The 26,560-nt window shown below is 41.5% G+C and overlaps 1 protein-coding gene across 1 annotated transcript in view; it reads left to right on the forward strand.

Moving 5' to 3' along the window:
• LOC122815004 (oxysterol-binding protein-related protein 8-like) overlaps window positions 1-26,560 on the forward strand; it is a 210,538-nt gene that overhangs the window by 97,012 nt on the left and 86,966 nt on the right. The window contains exons 7-9 of the mRNA XM_044087257.1: window positions 5,317-5,398; window positions 14,414-14,521; window positions 16,036-16,132. Coding sequence (XP_043943192.1) covers window positions 5,317-5,398; window positions 14,414-14,521; window positions 16,036-16,132 — 287 coding nt within the window. The remainder of the gene's footprint in view (window positions 1-5,316; window positions 5,399-14,413; window positions 14,522-16,035; window positions 16,133-26,560) is intronic.

The following is a 26,560-nucleotide window of genomic DNA, read 5'->3' on the forward strand; positions in this document are numbered from 1 at the left end:
ACACTACCCAGTAAACAAATGTGAAATAAAATAAAACCAATAAATAATTTCTTCATGTGGTCTGAGGTTGTGCAGGTTTGGGCGATCATCTCCTTTCTTAGTATCTCTTCTCATTCATGGGAACAAATTGAGGAGGAGAGGTTCTTGCACATCTACTTATGAGTTGTCCTGCACATCTATGAAGAAGATACGACCTCAAAAAACAAAGAGACAGCTGTTACAAAGATTGGATGAATAGCATTCCTTGTAGGTAGAAGGTCATGAAAACAAGATTAGTGTCCAGTTGCTTTAGAAAGCTAAGTCTGTGAGATACAAACTAGCTACATTCTGTAGTCATGGATCTGAGTTCCTCAAATTTCTCTTGCAAGTTATATGACTCTGAGAAAGTCAGTTAAGTAGTCCTTCTTTGTCTCCTTAGAAAAGAGGCATTTATACATATATTCTTACCTGCGGATGGGCAAAAGAATCATCCTTGGTGATGTTGAAATATGGCAGATGCTACTTAACTGTGTTACAGAACTTCGTACTGAATGGAAAGTTGTACTAACAATTTAACCTTAGCCAGGGTTTATGTATCTACTGAACTTTGAGATAACTGGCTTTGAGCTTGATATTTGAACAACATTTTGCATTTTAGTAAAAGGAGATTCACCTGTGCAGAATTTGTAATAGTAAATATAGCTTATAATAATTTAAAACTGGTCCTGCCCATTATGTTGGTGAAACACGAAGAAGAGGTATGTTTAACGTACTTGTAACATACTTCTGTGGACTCTGTGAAGAGAGACATGGCAGATTGTGTCACAGGCAGGTATAAGCCAAGCCTTAAGTAGCATTCTACCTTCTCCAAGGATGATGTTATAATACTGACAAAAAATAACTGACTTCAACAGTTGACTTAGCTTCTGGTGTCACTTGAAAGGGATCCAATATCTGTCAGCCTCAGAAGACATGGTCGATAGGCCATGCTGCTTTGCCAGAGATGGTCTACACCTGTCTCCTTTAGGCTTTTAGATACTGGCAAAGGCATTAGCTACCTTACTGTACTTTGTTAGGCAGTGTCAAAATAATCAACTTCATAATATAGCAGAATCCTCTCTAGATAAAGTGAAGGTACTGCTGCTTAATGCTTGGAGTCTAAACAAGAAACTGTACTCCCTGGAAGCACCCTTCACCTTGGAAGATGCTGAAGTCTATGTAGTCACCAAGACACAGTTCAAACCATGGAAAGCACCTTCTTATTGCAGGGTTACAATGTCTTCCATAAGTTCAGACTACGAAGTGAGCATGAAAGAAACAAAGAACCAAAGGAGGAGGTGTTTCCATCTTCATTAAGTATAAGTAGACCTTGAGACTGGTCAAACAGTATGACTCTCTCAAGTTACCCCATGTCCAATTAACCATGGGCAAAATCCCCTACCACATCATAGCTAGCTATAGGCCTCCCACCATGAACCAAAAAAAGCAGGCCGCATACCTGGACTTACCACAGTTACTTACCATACAGCCCAACACCTTACTCATGGTTAATCGACTGGCAAACATACACGACCAAAAACATGCTAGCTCAGAGATCCTTGGACTTTGCCAATGTAAATGATCTAGAACAGCTAGTCAGCACACCCACAAGGGGCTCAAATGCCCTACACATAGTACTAACATAGGAGAGCATTGCACCCCCACTCGTGATGTCCACCCTTTTAGGATTGGACCAAAAATCAGTCTCCTTCAATGTAATTATAAGGCCAGGTACCCCAACAAGCTCAAAAATGGTTAAGAATTTTTCCAAGACAAATAACCTCCTACTGAGTGATAGTATAAGAAGTTTCAAACCCCCCTGAACACAGATAACATGCACTTCTATGCAGAGGTGTACACTAACACCCTGTAGAACCACTTAAGCAGTTGTATAGAACCGGCTGTACCTGAGCGGATTAAAACCAGGTCTTGCTGAAAAAACAAGCCACCCTGGTGGACCCCCTAGTATAAACAGGCCATACAACAAAATAAAGAAACTGATGCCAACAATGAGAGGTAACACGTTCAGCAAATGAAGAACTCCCTCTCTAGTCTAAATAAACAAATTATCAATCTTGTCAAGTTCTCCAAAGCTAATTACAAAGCAAAAATAGCCTCCCTAGCTAAGGATATTCTCAAGGCTTTCTTTAACTAAGTCCAAAGTCTAAAGGGGAATACCTGGGTATGGGCTGAACTGGTTGTGGATCGCACTATCTATACTCAACTGGAGGTAATAGCTAACTTGCTAGCTGACAGATTTGGAGCACATTTCACTCCCCCCCATCCCCACCAGCCATCCCCCAAAGTAAACCATTCCTCAGCCTTTTATCTCAAGAGAACAAGTAATCTCTGCACTTTCCAAAACCAAAAACATAGCATCAGTGATACCAGACAACATCTCAGGTTGCCTTTTAAACAACTTAAATAATGATATAGCAGACCCTTTTGGATCCCTAGTTAACCACAGCCTGTGAACTGGCTATTTTCCAGTGGAAGGGAGGACAGCAACATAATTATAGACCTATAAGCTTGACTAGCCTCATCTGCAAGACCATGTAAAAAATTACTATGAACTTTATCAGCAAAGACATAGGTAATCTCCAAACTCTGTACCCAACCCAGTTCAGATTTGTTAGGGGTAGATTATGTCTCTTAAACCTGGTTGATTTCTTCGAGAAAGTCACCAAGACCCTGGATGATGGAAAGACAGTTCATGCCACCTACTTTGACCTAGCCAAGGCATTTGGCACAATCCCCCACCCATGTATTATAGAGAAACTCTCCCAATTGGGATTTAACCCCTATGTCACCAGATTGGTAGCCAACTGACTCACCGACAGGACACATACTGTCAAAGTGGGTAACTTTACCTCTAGCAAAAGACCACTCACCAGTGACATACCACAGGGTTCTGTGCTGGGCCATTTACTGATTGGAATCTATTTCTCAGAAGTCTAAGAAAACATGGACAGCCTGTAGTTGAACAAGTTCACTGACAATTGCAAATTAAGAGCAATCACTGGCTCCTCCAATAATGCTAATTTACTGCAGAAAGGGTTAACGCAAACAGATGATTGGTGCCAAAGCCAAGGATTGAAACAAAATGCAAAAAAAATACATGATTCCCTTTGGGAAAGCTAACATCTGTGCTAATTACATTATAGACAGCATCCCCTAAGTGTAGACCCTGTGGCACATAATCTGGCTCCACAGTTTGGTAGCAATTTGAACTTTGTCCACCATGCATCCACAGTTGTAAGGACATCCTTCTATGTGGCACATCTGATAAGTAAAGGCATCACATCTATACATTTATGATGTTATAATTCCATTATACTCGGCCTTCATCAGACCAATAATTGAGTACAATGCTCCATTTTTCATGTATCTCACCAGACACCTGCAAAAGCTGGAGACACACACCGACAAAATGGTGGGTACACAAAACAGGTCACTGTATTCTATCTCTTACAGGCAGCTAAGGGGTGACCTGTGCTTGGCTTACAGGGCAGTCTTTGACCTGGCTCTGATGGAAATGCTACACATACATAAATCAAACTGCATGCGGGTCACTCGCTCCAGGGATCTTAACCTAGCCTGTGACATGAACAAATCATGCTGGAGAGATAGATACATCTCCCAGAGACTACCCCTTCTCTGGAACAAGCCTACCATTCATGTAAAACAGAGTCCCTCCTGACTCTCTTCAAATGCAGCCTAGATCAATGGATGGGTGATCATAAATTCACTCCTGGGGTGGTGCCCATGTCCCTTATGGACAGAAGCAGTCATGTATTAATTACCATAGACTCATACCTCTGCGAACTTCATTCACCCAACTACTGACAATTGAGACAACTTGGGATAAATATGGCTAGGCTTGTAAGGGCTCCTAGGCCATTAGCCTAGTAACCTCCAATGAACTTATGAATCCATAATACAGTATGCAATGTAATGTTGTTCTGCAAAGAAATTCTAGGTATTTCTTACAATTGTTCAGAAAAGGTATGTAACATACATGATACAAAAATGTTTGAGGAATGTCTAAGTGGTAGCTAATAATGAACTGGTGAACTGCCAACCATATCATTTTACTCAACAATTACTTTGATGGTTACTAGTGGCAATATCAACTCATCACATCAGACAAGCAGTACATAAATCATTGCATCCAACTTTCTAATGTGGACTCAACCAGAACTAAATGCATTTACATTCTGAGATGTATTGGGATGCTCTGTTGCATTTAAGCCCATTATTTTAAAGTTCCAAGAGACACATTAACCAGTCAATAGTAAACTCTTTTTAACTTTAGGTAATAGAGTAATTCTTGTGGGTCATATTTCAAGATAGACCCCCAGGCTCCCAGATGGTTGATTGAGGTGAAAAAAAAAAAAAAAAATTTTTTTTTTTTTTTTTTTTTTTTGTATTGAGATTATGATTGAGATTACGCATGTAGAATAAGGTCTATTAAATTAAATACTGCATACTTACAAAGCCAAGACTGGTAGTTACCAGAAAGTGGGAGCTTCAAAAAACTTCACAATCTGTCCTGTTTACCTCATGTGTGATATTGCATACATTTTGTTGAATACTCCTTAGTACTTGCATGCTATAATTTTCTAACCAAATTAACTGCTTCATACCGTACAATGTTTGCATTTGCTTTGTAAAAGTGCATACTCATCCACAAACAAAAGGGTCTGCAGGTCCTTGAACTGCTGTAGACTACTTGTCAAAGGTAGGCAAGGCCACATTCCTCCAAGTGTGAGAAGGAAGAGGTAAACATTCCACGGAGCAAACAAAGGCTAGCCCCCATTTTCCATACTTAGTAGACAGTTTTGGTGATGGGAAGTGTAACTATGTGAGACACTGAGAGACACTGTAGGATCTGTTAAGGTACAGAATGCTTCTGTCACAGAGTAAGCCATATACTGTTCCTAAAAGAAAATTACTGAAACCCTCTTATAAATATTTTAGTTTTCTTGGACTCATGTTAAAGCAGCCTTTTTGGTTGTGTGGCTGTAATAAGACCATTGTCACCTTATTTTGTAATCGGTGCCATTCAACAGTAGAGTGGGCTAAGATGTACACCTGAGCAGTGATCTCTGTATACCGGTGAAATGTATAATTCTGAAAGTAATCCATTAAATACCAAAATACTTACCTTTTCTTATCTTCTTTGTCCTGAAATGTCACATTTTATTTTTCTGATTGTTAGCCACATTTCTCATTAATGATTTTTGTGAGCAAAGCTGACATGTATTAATTTGTTTTCTATAAAACATTGATTCACAGGGCTGCAGCTGAAGACAATGCATACAGTCGTTTCAAAAATGTGGTGAAGTGGTACTTGTCTGGATTCTACCAAAGGGCGGAGGTATGTCTGTAGCACTGTTGGTCTGTTAGTTGTATGTTTTGTATTTCAGTCTCTCAAACTGCAACCTTTAAAATTAAGTAACATCTTTCAGATATTATAGCAGATGGCCAAAAAGATGAGTCGTTATCTTCATCAACATCATAGTGCACCTACAAATACTAGACTCAGAATAGTTTCCGATGAGATTTTGTGATTCTTCATTTATTATTACATCAGGAAATTTTTAAGCATTATCGGTGAATTTGATGGCTGATTGCTTAACATAAATCACAGCTATTGACAAGTATGACTGCATCTCTTTTATATTCTGTAGTAGCAATATAAAACCCTTTAAGTGGTAGAAACATCAGTGATACTTCACAAAATGTGCAAACTATTCATCCCTATCTAGCTTACATTTAACATCTTATAACGTTTGCAGGTGTACACATCCAAATGGGTTTAACTTACCATTGATATTATCTGTGATACTTTTGTTATCTGACTTACTAGCTTGTGTAACATTCCCTGCTTCAGTTATGAGACTGCAGGTTTTGAGGCAGCAGTTTCAGATATACTTTTTAGCTTACATATATGATTTATGTAAAACAAAAAAAAGTTAACAGAGCACCACATTTACTTAGTTTGTTAGTTAATTTGTTATCTAGTTATAATAAGTCCAAGAAATATCACTCCCCACAAGACTAACGCTACCTGTGCCAAACTCAGTCCAAGCACATAAACTAACATAAAAGGCACAGTAGTGATGCAGGCAGTAAACACAGCACTAACCAAAATAAAGGAAACAAAGCTGAAAGAACTGCTGATTCATGAACTTTAAAATTCGGATTTATTGTGATACAAACAGGAGAAGTGGTAAGCGCTTACACCTGGATAGGCTTCTTCAGACCAAAAGGAACCCCCCCCTCTTGTACACCCTTATATGGCAAAAAAGGTGCAAAAACAGATAAACCATTAAAGGCACAGTGCAACTATCATAGTACACAACATAAATAAAGTGCTTACTCTAAAATACATTAACCATAGTAAAATAAAAACGCCTATACCACTCATAAAACATGAATATAAATGCATAAAAACAAAAAAGCTGCATAAATTCATACTAATTGCACAACACTAACAATAAATCCTCTCATAAAAATGCTCTCATAAAAATGCTCTCATAATATATGTAAAAAGCACAGTCATACATATCACTTCAATCTCCTGGACTTCAGGAAAGGTCTCAATAGTACTTTCTCATTCAGTCCAGGAAAAACATCTGCTCTAAGTCTAACAATCCATTTATATTCATTACTCTCAATTCTACCCCTCACATCCCCCCCTCTAAAACTAGTGTGTGTAAGATCTAATACTTTAAAATGAAAAAGATGCGTGGAATCATTAGACAAGACATGTTTGGACAGAGCATTGACAGTGGAATGAATCCTGATCTGGTAGAGATGTTCCCTTATCCTGTCCCTCAGCCTCCTGTCCATCTTGCCTACATAAAATGCAGCACAGGCTCCACAGGAGGCCAAATAAACAACATGTGTAGATTCACATTGTGCACGAACTCTAACTTCATGGTTAGTGCCATAGACAGGGTGATAGAAATGGACATCGGTAACTATGGAACAACAATAGTTGCAACCACCGGGTACAGTACCAGCAACCCTATCACCTCCACCATCCATAACAGGATAACACAGCAATTTCTTTAAATTTGATCTATTCTTATAGACAAAACCTGGGGCAGCACCCACAATTTCCCTCACATTCGGGCCCAGTGTTAACATACCCCAGTGAGATCTAATCACATCCTTCAACCTACCTACATCCTTAGTATAATATAAGGGCACTCTGAAACCATGATTTCTACTCCCTGCCAGAACACCCTGGGAGGGGCCATCATGGTCCACTCCAGTCTCAGAGAAAAAGGATGCAGCAGCTTGTTCCCTCAAATTAATGAAGTCTGCCAATCCTCTCTCCGTGTCAGATGTCTGATATTCCCTGCTCTTAAAACTCTCACATAAATCCCTAACATCTGCCTCAAAACCATCCTGAATGGGATTATACCATGACGTCCTATATACCTGACCCCTCACAATATTACCAAAGATGTAACCTGGATGCATACTGCGTCTATGGAGATAGGAATTAGGTTGACCCTCCTTTCTATACACTCCTGTGTTCAATAGGCCACTTTCCAATCTCTGAACGTAAACATCCAAAAAGGAAATCCAATTCTCAGAAACCTCATTGGTAAATTTCAGATATTGCGTTAGACCATTAACTCTCTCCAGGAAGAGAGATAACTCATCTTTCGTGCCCTTCCAAAGGAAAAGCACATCATCTACAAAATGCCTATAAAACTTCACGTTCCTCGAAAAATCACCCATACCAAACAAGAACTTGGTCTCCCATGCAGCCATAAAGAGGCTGGCATAGCTATTGGCACAAGAAGTGCCCATAGACTCGCCATCCATCTGTAAATAGCACTGAGAGCCAAAACAAAAAATGTTGTTCTCTAATCTAATCTGTTCTGTAATCTAAGAGGATTTATTGTTAGCATTGTGCAATTAGTATGAATTTATGCAGTTTTTTGTTTTTATGCATTTCTATTCATGTTTTATGAGTGGTATAGGCGTTTTTATTTTACTATGGTTAATGTATTTTAGAGTAAGCACTTTATTTATGTTGTGTACTATGATAGTTGCACTGTGCCTTTAAGGATTTATCTGTTTTTGTGCCTTTTTTGCCATATAAGGGTGTACAAGAGGGGGGTCCTTTTGGTCTGAAGAAGCCTATCCAGGTGAAAGCGCTTATCACGTCTCCTGTTTGTATAACAATAAATCCGAATTTTAAAGTTCATGAAGCAGTGGTTCTTTCAGCTTTGTTTCCTGCATTTTGGTTAGTGCTGTGTTTACTGCCTGCATCGCTACTGTGCCTTTTATCTTAGTTTATATTGTTATCTAGTTAGTTTACCAGGGTAGTACACCAATTCCAATAAACAGTTTGCATGCATAGCCCAATAACCTAACATTGTTTGAGTGTTTTAAAATACAGAGGTAATACAGAGGGCTCAAGTGAAGTCTGGTATCCCACCTATGACCCAGAGGGTTTCAGGACTAACAAGAAACAGAGTACAAAGGATTAATCCAGATAAAATCACTTTAGCTAACAGATCTAGGAAACTCACTCTCTGATACCCCCCCCCCCCCTTACAGGAGGAATAATGACATTTTGAAGTTTTAAGCAGTTTATTCAGTTAAATAGATAGATGGATGAGTGTTTTTCTAGCTCTATTAGTTTTAGGCTCTGCCTTGCTTCTGGATCATGGGTGGATACACACACACACACACACACACACACACACACACACACACACACACACACACACACACACACACACACACACACACACACACACACACACACACACACACAGCCTCTCTCCACACCAAGTTCCATCTTAGACAAAACCTAAGACTTTTAGCAACTGGAAGTGGATAACAGCAATATATAAAACTAAACATCCTACCTATAATAATCTTGTCTACATAATAAGCAACTACCTGAAATGCTATGCTGAATTAAAAAAAAATACCTCTTATTGAAACCATGAATAGCAAGTGAGATTTCCTTTCCCCTGTCAATGTAATTGTAATGATAGGAGGTACTACCAGCACAGTAGCTGGAATTTTTTAAATAATTATATGTTATTTGTAAGTAGCAAACTGATTTATACAAGATGCTTGTGTTACAAATGTATTAGAACTGTATATCATATGTATGTCAAACTGATTTGTACATATGTTTGCGCTGAAAAGGTATTTGTAAATTGCTTATGCTTCAAATGTTTCAACAGTGTGCCTTACTGGAGACACAAAAAGTGTACATGCACTATTGTAACTGTTTAAATGGATATGTTTTAACAGAGGAAACTGGAAGGTGAACCTCAGTCCAGCAAACTTTTAAACTATATCTGAAATTAAATCACTTTATGGGCTAGGCCCATAAAGATGATATCTCACAGGTTGCAATGCAGCCATAGACACAAGGTCTGCACTAGAAAGCTTTCTGTATTGTCTCTGGAGTGAACTAATTACTTCTCTGGAAGCACCTAAAGCTTCGTGCCCACTGAGTGGTGCACAGCTACAGTTATCCCACTTCATGAGGGGGGAATCCAACTTGGATCCTGAGAACTACCGCCCCATCAGTCTGATGAGACAGATCTGCAAGGCCATGGAATGTATTATCATGGAACTTATAAACAAAGACAATGGAAACCTTAAAACACTGGACCCCACCCAGTTTGGGTTCGTTAAAGGCCAATCTTGTCTCCTAAACCTTATTGACTTCTTCAAGTCAGTCTCCAGAGCTGTGGATGAGGGTAAAGCAGTCCACACAGCCTATCTGGACCTCGCCAAGGCCTTTGACACAATCCATCACTCTGGAATCATAGATAAACTTACTAAGCTGGGCATTAATCCCTACATCACTTGATGGGTTGCCAACTGTCTTACTGACAGAACCCACACTGTAAAAGTAGTTGACTCTAAATCCAGCTCCAGACAAGTGACAAGTGGAGCACCTCAGGGTACAGTCCTGGGACCTCCCTTGTTTGGCATCTACTACTTTGAAGTATAGGCCAACACTAAGGGACTCTGGCTAACAAAGTTTGCAGATGGCTGCAAACTGGGAGCCATTATTGAATCCCCAAATGATGTGGATACTCTACAAAAGGGCCTTACAGAAACAGATGCTTGGTGCCAGAGCCATGGGCTCAAGCTCAATGCCAAGAAATGTATAGTTATCCCCTTTGGAAAAAAACATGTACCCATGAATTATCACAAAGGTGGCAGTACACTAAACGTCGAAAGTGTGAAAAGAGACTTAGGGGCACAGGTGGACAGTGGTCTCACCTTCAGTAATCACATCGCCACAACAGTCAGGAAATCCTTCTATGTGGCACACCTCATCACTAAGGGCTTTTCATCCAGGAAAAAAGAAGGTCATTGTCCCACTGTACTCATCCCTCATTAGACCCATTATAGAATGCAATGCCCCATTTGGTATGTACCTCTCAAGACAGCTGCAACAACTGGAAAGGCTGCAGAAATACCTCACTAAAAGAATCACAGGCCTAATGCAGATGCCCTATGCTGACCGCCTTAAAAAACTCCAGCTATACTCTATAGCATATCGTCTACTCTGATGCGATCTCTGCTTAACATACAAGATCATGTCAAACCAAGAGTTGTTGGACATGCTACACTTAACGAAATCCCAAACCCTCAGAGCCTCATGCTCCAGGGATCTAAATCTTGTCATCACAATAAACAAAACATGCTGGAGGGATAGGTTCCTGACCCAGAGACTCCCCAGACTCTGGAATAGACAGCCCATACATGACAAGCAGAGCACCTCTTTGGCCCTCTTCAAAAGGAACCTTGATGATTGGATGGGAGAAAGGAAATTCACCACGGGGATCATGTCAGTCACCCTGCTAGACAGAGGCCCAGGGAAGTAAGTAGTGTGGGAAGAAATAGCCAGGGAATTGTTATGGCTAGGCTTGTATAGGCCCTAGGGCAGATAGCCTAGTACCAACCTATGAACCTATGGAGGTATAAAATTGATTATGACTTCTAGCACCTGCCACAGATCTGAATAAAGCCTTGTGTGTGTGTTTTTACAGGTAGGTGCTAAATCCTGCCAGCTTCCAACAATGGGGGGTTGCATGGGAACTAGAAGTCAGATGACCAGAAGTGATGTCATTCTATAGGCTATCCCAGAAGTAATATTTTCAATATTATTTTGAGATGTCTTTTAGTGAGACTGAGCATTTTGTATTGTCTTAGGCCTGACAACAAAAAGGGCCATTCACCACATCATCTGCCTTGCTCTATTAAGTAAGTAGGGAATAGCATAATTATTTTAGTTTATGTCCGGAGTATAGTGAAGCTTAGTTTAGATTTTGTTTTTTTTTTATTTGTCTGAGTCTGTTCTTCAATGTTATTTTAAATATCCCCTGTGATTTTTGAACTCTGGTGTCACTGTGAATAGATATTTAGTACTGTCTTGTTCTTTCATTGTTTATTATTAAATATATTTAAACATTTCATTGTGGCTTATCTTTGTAGAGATGTTTAAGTTTTGAGAGTGTTTGCATATTTATTTGGTGACACTGTGTGGGCCACTCCTAATAGCCTTGCTCTTGGCCAAACTACCATTTATATTAATATTAATTTCACTCACTATATTGGGTACTCTTGGGAGTGCCATAAGGTAGTTGGCAGGAGTCTCTGGTGGCAGTCATACCTACCTTATATTCTGGGCAGAAGGGGGCATAGCTAGTAAACCTGTGCCAGCTTTTCCCAGGTTTGTGTGTGTGTGTGTGTGTGTGTGTGTGTGTGTGTGTGTGTGTGTGTGTGTGTGTGTGTGTGTGTGTGTGTGTGTGTGTGTGTGTGTGTGTGTGTGTGTGTGTGTGTAAATCTGACTTCAAACAGCGTGTGTGTCAGCTACTTTTGTAGGGACATGAAGCACTGTTTAGATAGAGAGGGTGGTGGCGGTCTTGGCTTGGACACTCAACTGAGATTCCAATTTTATAGCTGTGCCATTGGAGAATCATACTGGGGATCTGGAGAAGGAGGGATAAACCAGGCCCATACTGACTGTGCTCCCTGTATGCTATTAAGGGAAATTGTAGTTGATTGTACTTGATGCAGAGAGCTGCATCTGGAAATACTTGGTGTGCACCTGTTGTCCTCCAAGTGAATATTCCCCACTGGTGCCAGTGGTGAGGATTTATGCTCCTTGATTAATGGCCCAGAGGTGGAGGGTCATCACAGTAATATATTACAATTTAGCACCAACCTGTTACAAAACATAATATATAGATAAAAAACTGGGAGTAATTAGTAATTCCTGAACTGCCATTGATTATATACTATTTAAATGTAAGGGTCTATATTATATCATCAAACGCTTAAAAAAGCGAATGCTGATTGATCAACCTAATTTAAGCGAAAGCTTACAATCTCGAACTGTCAGATCAGCGATTTTTTTTCCCAGGGAAAAAAATCGCTGATCCAAAACATATACACACAACACAAGCACACCAAACAAACAGAAATCCACACACATACACCTAAAATCTGATACCTAACCCTACACTAAACTATGCACACACCACTAACTACCCACTTACCTTAACCCAAACCCTAACCCTAAAGTCCATCACTATTACACACTCACCTCACTCGCTCCCTAACCCTAACTCACTTAAATCCGCCCTAACCCTCATGTCCACTCAATCGCACACACACCTAACCCGAGCCCTAACCCTAACTCACCTAAATCACCCTAACACTCACATCCACACAATTGCACACTTACCTGAATCCGACCGGTAACTTTCCACCATAACACTGAAAATACTGAAGCAACAGAAACGGGCAACCAAATTATTTCCCTAGGAAAAAATTTGAGTTTCTGCTGCTTCGATATTTTGCAGTTTCGTGAAAATAAATTTGATCAATCAGCGTTCGCTTTTTTAAGCATTCGAGGATATAATATAGACCCAAATGTAAGGGGGTTATAGAGCCAGGTAGATTGTGATAAATCTACATCTCTGTAATACCAGCTATTCTTCTAAACTGACCGATGCAAGTATCTATAATGTCAGCCATTTTTTCTAAACTGACTGCAACACTGAAATGCTAACTTCTCTAACAGAGGCACTTGGAGAATTCTTAATGGTTATTAGTTTCAACGATGCTGGCCTTACCAGGAGAGATTTTCTTCCATATCTGTTTTTATCACATGCCTTCTACCAACTTATCTAAACTGCTGTAGTGCGCTTGTCCTGTGTGATACAACCTCAAAATTAATTTCCAGGTATATTGATCTGTAGACCACAGTGCATGCATAACTGCAACAGCTTCTTTACTTGTCCACCTTCTTACCTTTACTGGAGAGGAATAAAAAAGCCCTAAAATACTACTATAATCAGTCTTTCATCATTGTATGCATCATGTTTAGTCACACATTTCCTCAGCATCCAGCTGAGAAAGCACCCATCATGCAAGGGTCTCTCATATATCAACTATTATAAGAAATTATCTATTTTCTTTCTAAGATGGAACAGGCACCTCAGGTATATGGAAAGAAGGCTGAGAAACAAAATAAGAGCAATTCACTCAGTTAGGTCCTGATGAATCACAAACTTTGAGAAAAATGATCTATTTTAATGTTCTTTCTGCATGACAAATGGCAGATATTTTTGGGAATAGAAAAAATACCAGAAAAGGAGTCATATTCAATATCCTATGTAACTTCTAAGACTAGATCAGCATCTTTGTTTCAAGCCAGAACTTGACGAGTTTGAGAATGAGTTTATGTAAATGTACAGGTCCCATCAATATTACTGGCGTTTCATGAGGTCATAAGGACATATTCTTGAATGGTGCGGGATCCATTGAAAGCTCACGATACTGCACCATAACTGGCCTGGCACAGTACTCACCATCAAGGCTCATCCACTGAATGCTCACCACAGCTGCTCTTGTAGTCACTTCAGCTTTGAAAAAAAAAGTCTTCTACAGTGAGTTCTTCAGGCTTTTGTTTAAAACTGAGTATCCTCTGAACTTGTTCTGAACACAATGGTCAGCACTTATTGTCATATAGTTCCCTACTCACCCTATAAAAATTCTACCTTTGTAGAAACCATTACTCTAATGAGATAATCTTATGGCCATCCAATGGGCATTTATATATTTGATGAGGATATAATAGACTTTTGGGATCAGGAGCCAACAGAAACCTTCAGGATGTGTTGCTTAAGTAGCGAAATAAACTCAATAAGTCAGAGCTTTGACAAATTTGCTCTAATCAGTTTTTCTGCCACTAACATTTACAGACATGCAGGTGTAACAATCTTGTTGTTCAAAAACAATAGAGGTAGAGTGTCTTAAAATAATAATGCTGTAATAGAGTTAACTTGTTTGTTAAGCTTTTCATTTTTCTTTCTAGGGACTGAAAAAAACAAAGAAGCCATACAGTCCAGCACTTGGTGAAACTTTCAGATGCATGTGGGTCCACCCAGAAACCAAAAGCAGGACTTTCTATATAGCAGAACAGGTATTAGCAGGCATCAGAGACCATTATTTTGTATGCAATGTATTTATTTGCTGTTTGTTAACAGCATGAGTTAGCCAGTCCAAAGATCCTTTTAAATAATGACCTGGGCCTGAGACAATCATACAGAAAATTTATGCAGGACAATTGCATAGATAAACAAAACAGGAAAAATGGCGCAGGGGATCTAAAAAAATTAGAACCACCAAAAAGAATACCTACAAAGATCTTTGTTTACCATCTCTAGAACAAGATGCAGTATTTTTTAGAATGACAGATAAATTCCCTGTCCAAGAAATTCAAGAATGTATCCTTACCTGAGACAGACTCAGACATTCTTTTTGTTAATCCTTCTGCTATCTTGGGCAGAGGAGGCAAGTATTACAGAACATTACTAAATCTGGATACTTTTTCCTGAGCTGGTGAGTAACGATTCTTTTGGGTGCCCTTTAGGTGGTGCATAGATAAACACTTGTTTGTAAACTTTTGAATGGATATCATTAGATATGAGCAGAATGAGAATTAACAATTTAAGCATAATTGACAATGGCAAGTTTAACACACATCACATTAATAAAAATGTCATTGATTGTAAAATATACATAATTTAACTAGCATGCTAGGGCAGAAATTGCCTAACAAATCACAATGACAACAAATAACAAACACTGAGGTAAGAGCAAACTGCATTCTGCAGTTCAGCACTCCTGTAAAATTCAAAGCATTAGTTGTCATTATGAACTACATTTCACAAAGATTTAGTTTAGTGTGTACACTATTATTATACTATTATCTCAAGCAGCGTTTACATGCTACTTCACTGTGGAGATGTTCAGAGATGGCTGATTTACACACTTTGGCTTTTTATCAAGGGAGGGTATGTGTTCCTTAGTGCCGGGGCAGATTTGGAAAAAGTTCATTCTCCTTTAACTGTTTTGAGGAAATAAGTCTGTTCCCTGTGGGGGACTTTCCTCTTCATTGGATGGCAGTAACCATGATTCAGATCTTTTTAGATCAGTGTGCCTAGTGGATAGGTTGATCTTTCAGTGGTAGGTATCCAATTTGTAACGCAATTTAACAAAGTTGCATCAAGCTCATTTTAAAATGTTAAGTTTGATGCACAGTTGGAAGTCTGGTTGCATTATCAGCATTGTGTGATTTGTTTATTTGGCAAACTTGTAAGGCTGCCTTATTTTTGTTCATTGCACACTCATTGTTTTCATGTGACTAGACAGTGTTGCTTCAAAGTATCCACTTTCTTTCTAAACACACGGTTGAGCATATTCAACTAAATCTTTGAGCACTTATTACATTAGATATTTTGCCTATTCAGACAGTGGCAACGAGAGGTATTATTCACTGTTATTATGTTTGCATTATCTAGCAGTACTATAGGTCAGCAGGTGAACACATGGGATAAGTTAAGTGGATATTTACTTCACATCTCAAAACTGTTCTTCATTGTCAAAAATATGGAGTTTTCATTTCAACAAGATTCTGTTTTTCTGCTGTGGCAGGTATCCCAGCATCCCTCAGTCTCTGCATTCTACGTGAGTAACCGAAAAGATGGCTTTTGTTTCAGTGGCAGCTTACTGGTCAAAACCAATTTTTGTGGTAAGCAATCAATGATACCTGTCTAGAAAATAGATGTAAATCTGCTTATCATTTACAACAGTGATATATTTTTCTAGAATATAGACTTCAGTAGTGCATACAGGTAAGGAGTGCCAGATGGACTGAGTAAAAACCTGTGTTTGTGATACTTTTAAAGGAGACCGATTGCTGATTAATGCAATATACACACATGGCTTGTGAAGCGTATCTTATCTCACCAATAGTTTTGATCTTATTTGTTTCCTTTTTCTTCCTAAGTCCACATCAATAACATGATCATATGCCTTTGTACCATTGCAGTTTGACTAAATTTGTTAGTGGTGAGTGTTTAGTTTTATTTATTAGAATGCCTAAAAGAGTGTGGAAGGAAACATATGCTACATGATGGTATAAGAAGATATATAGTTGTACTATGTAAGGGAAGTAATAGGACATGGGGACACAGTTATATTGCTATCATTATATACGTGTTAGTAAAGGAGACCACAGTGGAACATATGGGGAACAAATAATGCTTAGGTCAGTGAATTTCAGGAACATGCAAGCCACAATTCTCTTTTACTGAACCTAGCAACTAACAAACATCATGATAATTTCTTAATAAAATCTATCATCTAAAGCAAGCTATAGAGATCACCAAAGCAGAAACGCAAGCAAACTCCACCCCCCAACACAACTCAAATGACACATAGCCCACAGACTCAGTGTGCCAATAAACCGCAGCCCATAAGGCAAAACAACATACCCAAACCCACTAGTCATAGGTGACTCTATAGTCAGGCACACTAATGTCCCATTCACTAGGCTATACAAGGAGAAGGTTACTGTCAGCTGCCTGTCGGGTGTCAGGATCGGCCACATAACCCATGCACTCAGGTCACTCCACAACAAGTACAAATATGACTCTGTCATTGTCCATGGTGGTGTGAATGACCTGAGATGTACCTCCCTGGATTACATGAAAAGAGACATGGAAGAGCTTTCTGATCTTGTAGCCCAGGCAGGTATGACCCTAGCCCTGAGTAGCATCCTGCCATTGCCCAGAATGATACTGCAGTACAAGGATAAAATGACTGACTTCAACAATTGCCTAAGCTTCAGGTGTCATTCTAAGGGGATCCAGTATCTGCCTGCCTGGGACTACATGATTGACAGACCATGATGCTTTGCCAGAGATGGCCTGCGATTCCAGATACTGGCTAAGGGTCTTGCCGCCCCTATAATGCCTTATTTAGGCAAGATTCAAATGACAAATTCACCACCATAACAGGAACAGGCAAGCAAAAACTGAGGGTAATGCTACAAGTCTAAATCTCAAAATGCACTCAGTCGAAGCACTCCTTAAAATGAAAAACATCAATATCTGTGCAGTGACTGAGACCTGGTTCAAGGCTCTAGAGAGCACCCCTGCATTACCAGGCTATAACTCATACCACACTTTTCGGCCATCTAACCTGGACCAGAACACCAAAGACAGAGGTGTGTCCATATTCATTAAGGATATCCACACCTCCAGGCTAGTTGCGCAGCATAATGCATCCTAGGTTATCCAAGTGCAACTAACTCTGGGCAAAACTGCAATCCAAATAGTAGCTTGCTACAGATCACCCACCATGTTCCAGGATTCCCACTCCTCTTTTTTTGATATACTGGAAAATATTAGGGTTCAACCAAACCCCCAAATAATGTGCGATTTCAACTACCTCACCATTAACTGGGAAAACTACTCATGTACCAACTCTTTCACTAGCCGCTTTCTGGAATTCATAAATTCCAGTGCCCTGGATAATTTTATCCACACCCCAACCAGGGGCAACAATATCCTAGACCTAGTCATTACCAACATGAGTGGCCGGTGTTCCACACCTGAAGTCAACTCCTCGTTGGTCAGATCCAACCATAAGCTAATCACCCTAGATATCCACATCTCGCCCCAACCCACCATTAAGGAAACCATGGTAAAAAATTTCTCCAAAGCCAACTTCATGCTTCTTAAGACAGAAGTAGCGAACTTCATGACACCCATGCAGATGGACAATACAGTTATGACTGCTGAATCCTACACAAATGCACTCTATGAGTGCACGGATCGTGCTATCCGAAACAAAACCAAGATGCTATCCTCCAAAAAAAGGAAGCCAATCTGGTGGTCCCCTGCCATAAACAAACTCTACAACAGAAGGAATAAACTGTTGCAAAAGAGAGTAAAATACCATGAGGGGAGGAGCTCCCTGGTCGGCCTCAGTAAGAAGCTGAGATCCCTTATAAGATCCTCCAAAGCTAGCTACGAAAACAAAATCACCACTGATTCTAAGGGCAACCACAAAGCATTCTATAACTATGTCAAGAATCTCAATGGCAACACCCATATCTGCTCTGATTTACAGCACAATATCACAAATATTACAGAACCAACTGATATTGCCAACATCCTGGCAGATAGGGTCAGTGCTAACTTTACCCCCCTCTCACCCCCTAAAGGGCCCATATCTATACAGGAAGAATGCAAAGTCCCTGTAATAACATCTATGCAGGTAAAAGCTGCACTCTCTAAAACCAAAAACACATCATCCATGGGACTGGACAACATCCCAGGCTGTGTTTTACATGAACATCATAAAAAACTGGCTCCCCACCTAAGCACCATGTTCAGTCATAGTCTCACATCAGGCTTTGTGCCCACTGAATGGTGCCCAGCAACAGTTATCCCACCTAACAAAGGGGGTGCCACCACTGATCCTGGGAACTATTGCCCTATTAGCCTGATGAGCCTGGTCTGCAAGGCCATGGAACGTATCATCATGGAACTCATATACAAAGACATTGGTAACCTCCAAACTCTGGACCCCACCCAGTTCAGGTTTGTGAAAGACAGATCATGCTTTCTGAACCTGATCAACTTCTTTAAGGCAGTCACCAAAGCTGTAGATGAGGGTAAGGTGGTTCACACAGCCTAGCTTGACCTCACCAAGGCTTTCAACACCATCCCCCATTCTGAAATTATAACTAAACTCACTAAACTAGGTATAAATCCCTACATCACAAGATGGGTTGTCAACTGGCTCACTGACAGAACCCACACTGTAAAAGCTACAGACTCCAAATCTGACTTCACACCAGTAACAAGTGGAGTATTACAGAGTTCAGTCCTGGAACCTCTCCTGTTTGGTATCTACTTCTCTGAAGTACAGGCTAACACAGAAGGCTTCTGGCTAATGAAGTTCACAGCTGACTGCAAACTAGAAGCCATAGTCGAGTCCCCAAATGATGTGGACACCCTACAGGAGGGCCTCACTGAGACAGATGCCTGGTGTCAGAGGCATGGCCTCAAGCTCAATGCCAAAAAGTGCATTGTCATCCCCTTTGGTAAAAACTCTGTACCTATGAACTACCACATAAACAGCAGTCTTCTTAATGCCGAATGTGTGATAAGAGACCTTGGGACCCAGGTGGACAGTAGTCTCTCCTTTGATAATCACATCGCCACAGTAGTCAGGAAATCCTTCTGTGTGGCACACCTCATCACAAAAGGGTTCTCATCCAGGAAGAAAGAGGTCATTGTTCTCCTCTACATGGCAATCATTAGACCCATTATAGAGAACAACACCCCTTTTGGAATGTGCCTCACAAGACATCTGCAGCAGCTAGAAAGGCCACAGACGTACCTCAAAAAGAGGATTACTGGCCTCAAACATATGCACTATATGATGCCCATGCCCTGGCCCAGCAATCAAGGACCCTCAATCCTCTCCACTAACACCAGTGAGTGGCATCTCATATAGGAGGAATTGATAGCAAATACACACAGTAAAGTGCAATTTTCCTTAAGAGCACACAGAGATCACAGTCAGTCTGGGGCTGGTCACTCCCTCGCTCTCCAGGTCCCAAATAAGACTCTCCACTGGCACGGCTATAGGGTCCAGATCTCAGCCTAGTGGGCAAGCTAAAACTTCCAGCACCCTTTCTGTCCAACCAGTGCTTCGTGTCCCTGCCCAGGTAGCTGACACACACACACACACACACACACACACACACACACACACACACACACACACACACACACACACACACACACACACACTTTGAGAAGAGTTTATACAACCACACAGACACTACTGGAAAAGGCTGGCATAGGTTCTACAGCTTTGCCCCTTTTTCCCAGACTATATGGTAGTACCAGCTGCCACCACCTACTAATATTTATCAGCTACTCAAAGGCCCTTAAAACAGTGTCCAATTATTACTGTGCAATATTATTATCCAATTGGTAGCATAGCCAAGGGCTAAAGCTATTGGAGTGGCTTTGCACAATTTTACCAAAGGCATGCAAGTACTCTAAAGAGCTTAAATTATCTTTACAAAAACAGTCACAGTTGAAAGGGTTTAAAAATATTTAATAACAAATAGTCAAAACACAAGAGAATACTTTTTACTACACAGTGCTAGTAATGAGTTCAGAGATCACAGAAAAATACTCAAAATAGTTCAGTAGTATAGTTCTGACATCACAGAAAAACACTTAGTCTAATCTTTCTAGTTTCTAGCTATTTCTAAGAGAAAACAAAAATCTAAGATAAACTTACATCTAGAGCAATACAGTGCTGGTGAGTTGGATAGTCAAGACAAAAATACTTAATGCTCTCTGATTCTCTCTGTTTTTAAAATCACATTCCTGGTTCACATTACATCATTCTTCAAACTTTCCTGGGTTCCCAGGCTAACAGAAACTACATTTACATTCTTCACCTCTGGGCAGAAATCAGAGCAATAAAGGACATTTATGCATGTAAATTCTGACCATTAACTCTGACCTTAAAACAATAAGCAAGATGCCTCACTCTAGACTTACTGGCTCCAAGTTTTAACATCAAAGGGTCACAACATGCTTTAGTTGGTCAGTAGAGTGCACTGTTGTTACATTATTTTCCAGTTCCACATGTAGCACAATTTTACCATTTAAGACAACAGCCTGTGGTTTACATTAATATTTACAGATGACGGAATTATCTCCAAAATTCTATCTGGCTAGGCTGGCAGCCTTCACCCATCTTCACCCAATCTTCACATATCTCCCCCTCCCAGAGAACTCAAGCTAGTTTTTCAAGTGACCCTTGAGAAACGCTGCTTGAGGGAGTTAGGTCTATCTGAGTATACGTTACCCCATTCCCTGTCTTGAGATCCCATCTGCACTGGCATTGCTAATTCCACTGCTGTATTGCATGGACATATCATATGCTTGCAATCCCAGGCTCAAGCCTGGCAACTTGGCATTTTGCTGGCCGGCTCTGTTTAACCATGTTGGGGGTCATGATCTGTCATAACCGTGAATTTCCTTCCATACAGATAAGGCTGAAGTTTCTGCAGTGCTCACACCATGGCTAGACATTCCTTTTCTACAGCTGCATAGCATTCCTCCCTGGGTTGGAGCCTACAACTGAGATAAACCACTGGGTGCGCTTTCCCTTTTGAAGAAATTTGGCTAAGTACAGTCCCCACCCCATGGTTTGAAGCATACACCTGCACAACAAATTATTTGCTTTAATCTGGACTGGCTAACACGGTGGGTCCTCCCAAAGCTTCTTTAAGTGTCTGGAATGCCTGTTCACATGCTGGGGTCCACACTACCTTATCTGGCCTGTTCTTCCTTTTCAGGTCTGAGAGGGGAGCAGCTATGGTACTATAACTGGGGACGAACTTTCTGTAGTACCCTGCTGTCCCTAAAAATGTCCTCACCTGCTTTTTAGTAACAGGTGCAGGCCATGCCTGAAAGGCTTCGACTTTGACAGGTTATGGCCTTATCTTACCACTCCCCACTCTATGTCCTAAGTAGGAGACCTCTGCCATACCCATCTGACATTTGCTCGGCTTAATGGTCAACCCTGCCCTCTGTAGTCTGCCCAGCACCTCCCTGACATGCTGAAGGTTCTCTGGCCAGGAATGGCTGTATATGGCAATATCATCTAGGTAAGCAAGGGCAAACCCTCCTGCTTCTGCTAGGACATAATCTACCAGCCTCTGGAAAGTCACTTGCACATTCTTCATCCCAAAGGGCATCCTTGTGAACTCATACAAGCCAAACGGAGTCACAAAGGCTGACTTATCTCTAGCACTGGGAATCAAGGGCACCTGCCAGTAACCATTGGTAAGATTAATGGTTGTAAGATACTTAGCCCCACCCAGCTGATCTAGGGCCTCATCTGTCCTAGGCATGGGGTAAGCATCTGACTCTGTGTGACTATTTAATTTCCTGTAGTCCACAAGAACCTGGGTCTGCCATTATTCTTTTGCACCAGCACCACTGGGAAGGCCCAGGGACTGTTGGACTCTTGAATCACCCCTAATTCCAACATCTCCTGTACTTCCTCCCTCAGAGACTGTTTGACTTTCTCAGGCACTCTATAAGGGGCCTGCCTAATAGGCCTTTGGGGTCCTGTGTCCACCTGGTGCTGCCCCAGGTGGGTGCACCCTGGTTTCTCAGTGAACATGTTTCCAAATTCCTGCAACACTGCTCAGATTTCTCAAACCTGGGTAGGAGATAGCTGCTGGGACATTGCTACCCCTTCCACTGAGGTGTCAGCCCAAGCCTCACTGAAGAGATCAGTCCCCAGATCTCCCTCAGACTCCTCATGCAATCCACTGCAAATACGCAGCAAAAGGGCTACCCTATCATGGTAAGGTTTCATCATGCTAACATGGTACAATTTGTGCCCCTGCCATCTGCCTAGCCATTCCACCAGGTAGTTAAAATCACTTACCTTTTTTACCACCTCGTAGGGTCCCTCCCAAGCTGCTTGCAGTTTGTTGTGTCTGACAAGAATGAGAACCATTACTTGCTGCACCACAGCATCCTCACTAGCTCGGGCATTCCTGTCATACCACACCTTTTTCTGTTCTTGGGCTACTGCCAGGTTCTCTTGGGCCAAGCCCATGACTTCCCTGAGCCTTGTCCTGAGGTTTAAGACATATGCCACAACAGACCCCTTGTGAAACTCGCACTCACCTTCCCACTCATCTCAAATGAAATCTAGAGGTCCCCTCACCGTATGTCCATACAGCAACTCAAAGGGTAAAAAAACTGTGGATTCTTGGGGAACTTCTCTGTAAGCAAACAACAGATGGTGCAAATATTTGTCCCACTCCTTCTTAAACTGATCTGCAAATGCCTGTAGCATGGACTTGATTGTAGAGTTTAACCTCTCAACAAGACCATTAGTCTGGGGATGGTAGGGGGTGGTCTTCATGTGCTTCACCCCACAGGACTTCCACAGACAAGCCAGCAGGTCTGACATAAAATTGGCACCTCTGTCAGTCAGTATTTCTTTTGGGAAACCTACCCTGCTGAAAATCTATAACAAAGCATTTGCCACCTTCTCTGCCTCAATGGAGTACAAAGCCACCACCTCTGGGTATCGTGTAGCATAATCCACAACCACTAGGATATACTTTTTACCTGTGGAACTTGGAGTACTCCGAGGACCCACAATATCCATAGCTACCCTCAGAAATGGCTCCTTAATCACAGGCAAAGGCATCAAAGGAGCTCTCACCTTGTCTCTTGCCTTGTCTACCTTTTGGCACTGCTCACAGGTCCTGCAGTACCCTGTTACATCTCTGGAAATTCCAGGCCAATAAAAGTTCTGCATAATATGCCTCTTTGTATATTTTATGCATTTATGACCTGCAAAGCGAATATCATGGGCTATGGCTAGAAGCACCAGATGGTAGGCTTTAGGCACTACCAACTGCTGTACTCTCTCACCTTCTAGCCCTCCCTCAAGGGTCCACTCTCTGTATAGTAACCCTTTTTCCCAGTATACAGATTCCCCCTTTCCTTGAGAGTCAGGTGCCTCCCCAGCTACCTGCCTTAGACCTTGCAAAGTAGGGTCTGAGACCTGAGCCTGTCTCAACTGTCTCCTTGTAACCCTTCCCAGCTCCCCTTCCACAGGAAGTCTGGCATCCTCTGACAGTGGTGCATCACTGTCAGCCTGAATACTACTACTCACCTTTACCTTTGCAGTCACTCTGTCCAAGGGACCATCAGTACCCCCAAGAAGCTGTGGCTCACCCTCAGTCTCACTCCTACAGGGTAGCTCCCTCCCTGAAGTAACCTCCTCACCAGTTCTGGCTGCAAGTATGCAGTCTGTCTGGGTCTACCCCAGGCTACCAAACTTACCTGCTTGTCTCCGAGCCTGACTGTGTGTAGCTGCACAAGCACAGGGTACTGCACTATCAAATCATTCCCTATCAGGATATCTGCAGGTATATCCTCAAACACCCATACTTGCTGGCTTCCTTTTCCACCCTCCCAGTCCTGGTGAACCCTAGCCAAAGGTATTTGGAATGTGATCCCTCCTAAAGCCCTGACTGGAATAGACTGTCCAGGCAAGTAGTGCTCCTCTGTAATCATTGCAGGCTTTACAATGGTTATATCAGAGGCTGTGTCTCTCTTGACAGTGGCCTCTTTGCCATTCACTACAATAGGATAAAACTTCTGGTGGTAGTTTGGTACCCTTGTTGTCCCAAGACAACCTACTATTGGCATTTTGTCTTTCCCACTTACTGGCTCCCTCACCTTTTGTTCCCCACCTTGCCTCCATGGACACTTGTATGCCACATGGCCCCACTAGTTGCATTCAAAACATTTAACCCTAGGTCCTGAATGTATACCTGGACTAGTGGCTTCCCCTGCTACTTGCAGATTCTGTTGGGGCAGACTGGGCTGCCCACCATTGGTTCCTTTAGACCCATGAGCAGTACTGGGGTCCCTTTCCTGTGTAGGGCTGCTCTGCTTGCCAGGTGTATGTCTTCCTTCTTCCCCAACTCATTTGAAGTTGCACATTGTCTTTCAGCTAACCAGATCCTCATGTCCTCAGGCAAAGTGTTAAGGGCTTCTTCCCTCATCAAAAGGTCTGCCAGCCCTTCAAAAGTGGTGACCTGGCATCCACTCACCCACCTATGGAAATAAGTGCTCAGTTCAGCTATATATTCACACACACTTTTATCTACCTTGCGTCTATGCTCACGAAACTTTTTCCTATACTTTTCAGGTGTTAGCTTAAACAATTCTAACAAGTGATTTTTAACATCAGTATAATCAAAACATGCAATGTCAGACATTTTTGACAAAACAGTTACAGCTTTACCATGGAGTAAGGGGGTCAGGAACCATACCCAGAGCCTTTGGTCAACACTATACTATTTGCATACCCTCTCAAACATATGAATGAAACTATCAAAATTATCCCCCTTTTTAAACTGCAGAAGAAATTCACTGACCTTTTGTGCATCTGGGATCCAGTTACTCCCTTCACCATTACCTCCATGACTGTGGCGAAGACTCAGCATTTCCCTTTCATGCTTCTTCTGCCACTCCTTTTCCTCACCTTCCAGGCATAACCTTTTCTCATTCTCCTCAGCCTGTAGACTCCTCAGTCTCTCAGCTGCTTCTATCTCTAAATGCCTGACCTCCAACTCAAGTTTCTTTAGCTCCAGATGGATTTTTAAGTCCTTTGCAAAAAGGTTGAGCTGTCCATTCTTTGTGGGTATTATATCTCCACTGCCAGTCTGATTGTTCTCCTGGTTGCTGTTTCCTGATGCAACTGTAACCAAGGCTGCAATCAGGTCTACCTTAGTCAGGTTTCCATGTACCAGTCCCCTAGCCTGGCACATCTCAGCCAGTTGGCTTCTTGTCATCTTTCCATATTCCTCTGCTGACATGCTGCCGGATCACACTGACTAACTAAGCTAACAAAAGAAACAATGTGATCTGAACTCTGAGTATTCACTGTATGTCTGATTTAGAGTACAAAACACCCTCAAAGCTCACTGTACCCAAGCTACAGGAATTCACTGTATCCACACCACTACAGGTCAATTATTATTTGCCACCAATTAATATGTGATGTGGATATCCCACCACTGCCACCAATTAATATGTGATGCCCATGCCCTGGCCCAGCAATCAAGGAGCCTCAATCCTCACCACTAACACTAGTGAGGGGCATCTCATATAGGAGGAAAGGATAATAAATACACTCAGTAAAATGCAATTTCCATTAAGAGCACACAAAGATCACAGTCAGTCTGTGGCTGGTTGCTCCCTCACTCTCCATGTTCCCAATAAGACTCACCACTGGCATAGCTATAGGGTCCAGATCTCAGCCTAGTGGGCAAGCTAAAACCTCCAGTACCCTCTCTGTCTAACCAGTGCTTCATGTCCCTGCCCAGGTAGCTGACACACACACACACACACACACACACACACACACACACACACACACACACACACACACACACACACACACACACACACACACACACACACACACACACTTTGAGAAGGGTTTATACAACCACTCAGACACTCCTGGTAAAGGCTGGCACAGGCTCTTCAGCTGTGCCGCTTTGTCCCAGACTATATGGTAGTAC

This window comes from Protopterus annectens, chromosome 11.part0 (genome assembly GCF_019279795.1).
Source record: "Protopterus annectens isolate FY-2018-M chromosome 11.part0, PAN1.0, whole genome shotgun sequence".
Taxonomy (NCBI): Eukaryota; Metazoa; Chordata; order Ceratodontiformes; family Protopteridae; genus Protopterus; species Protopterus annectens.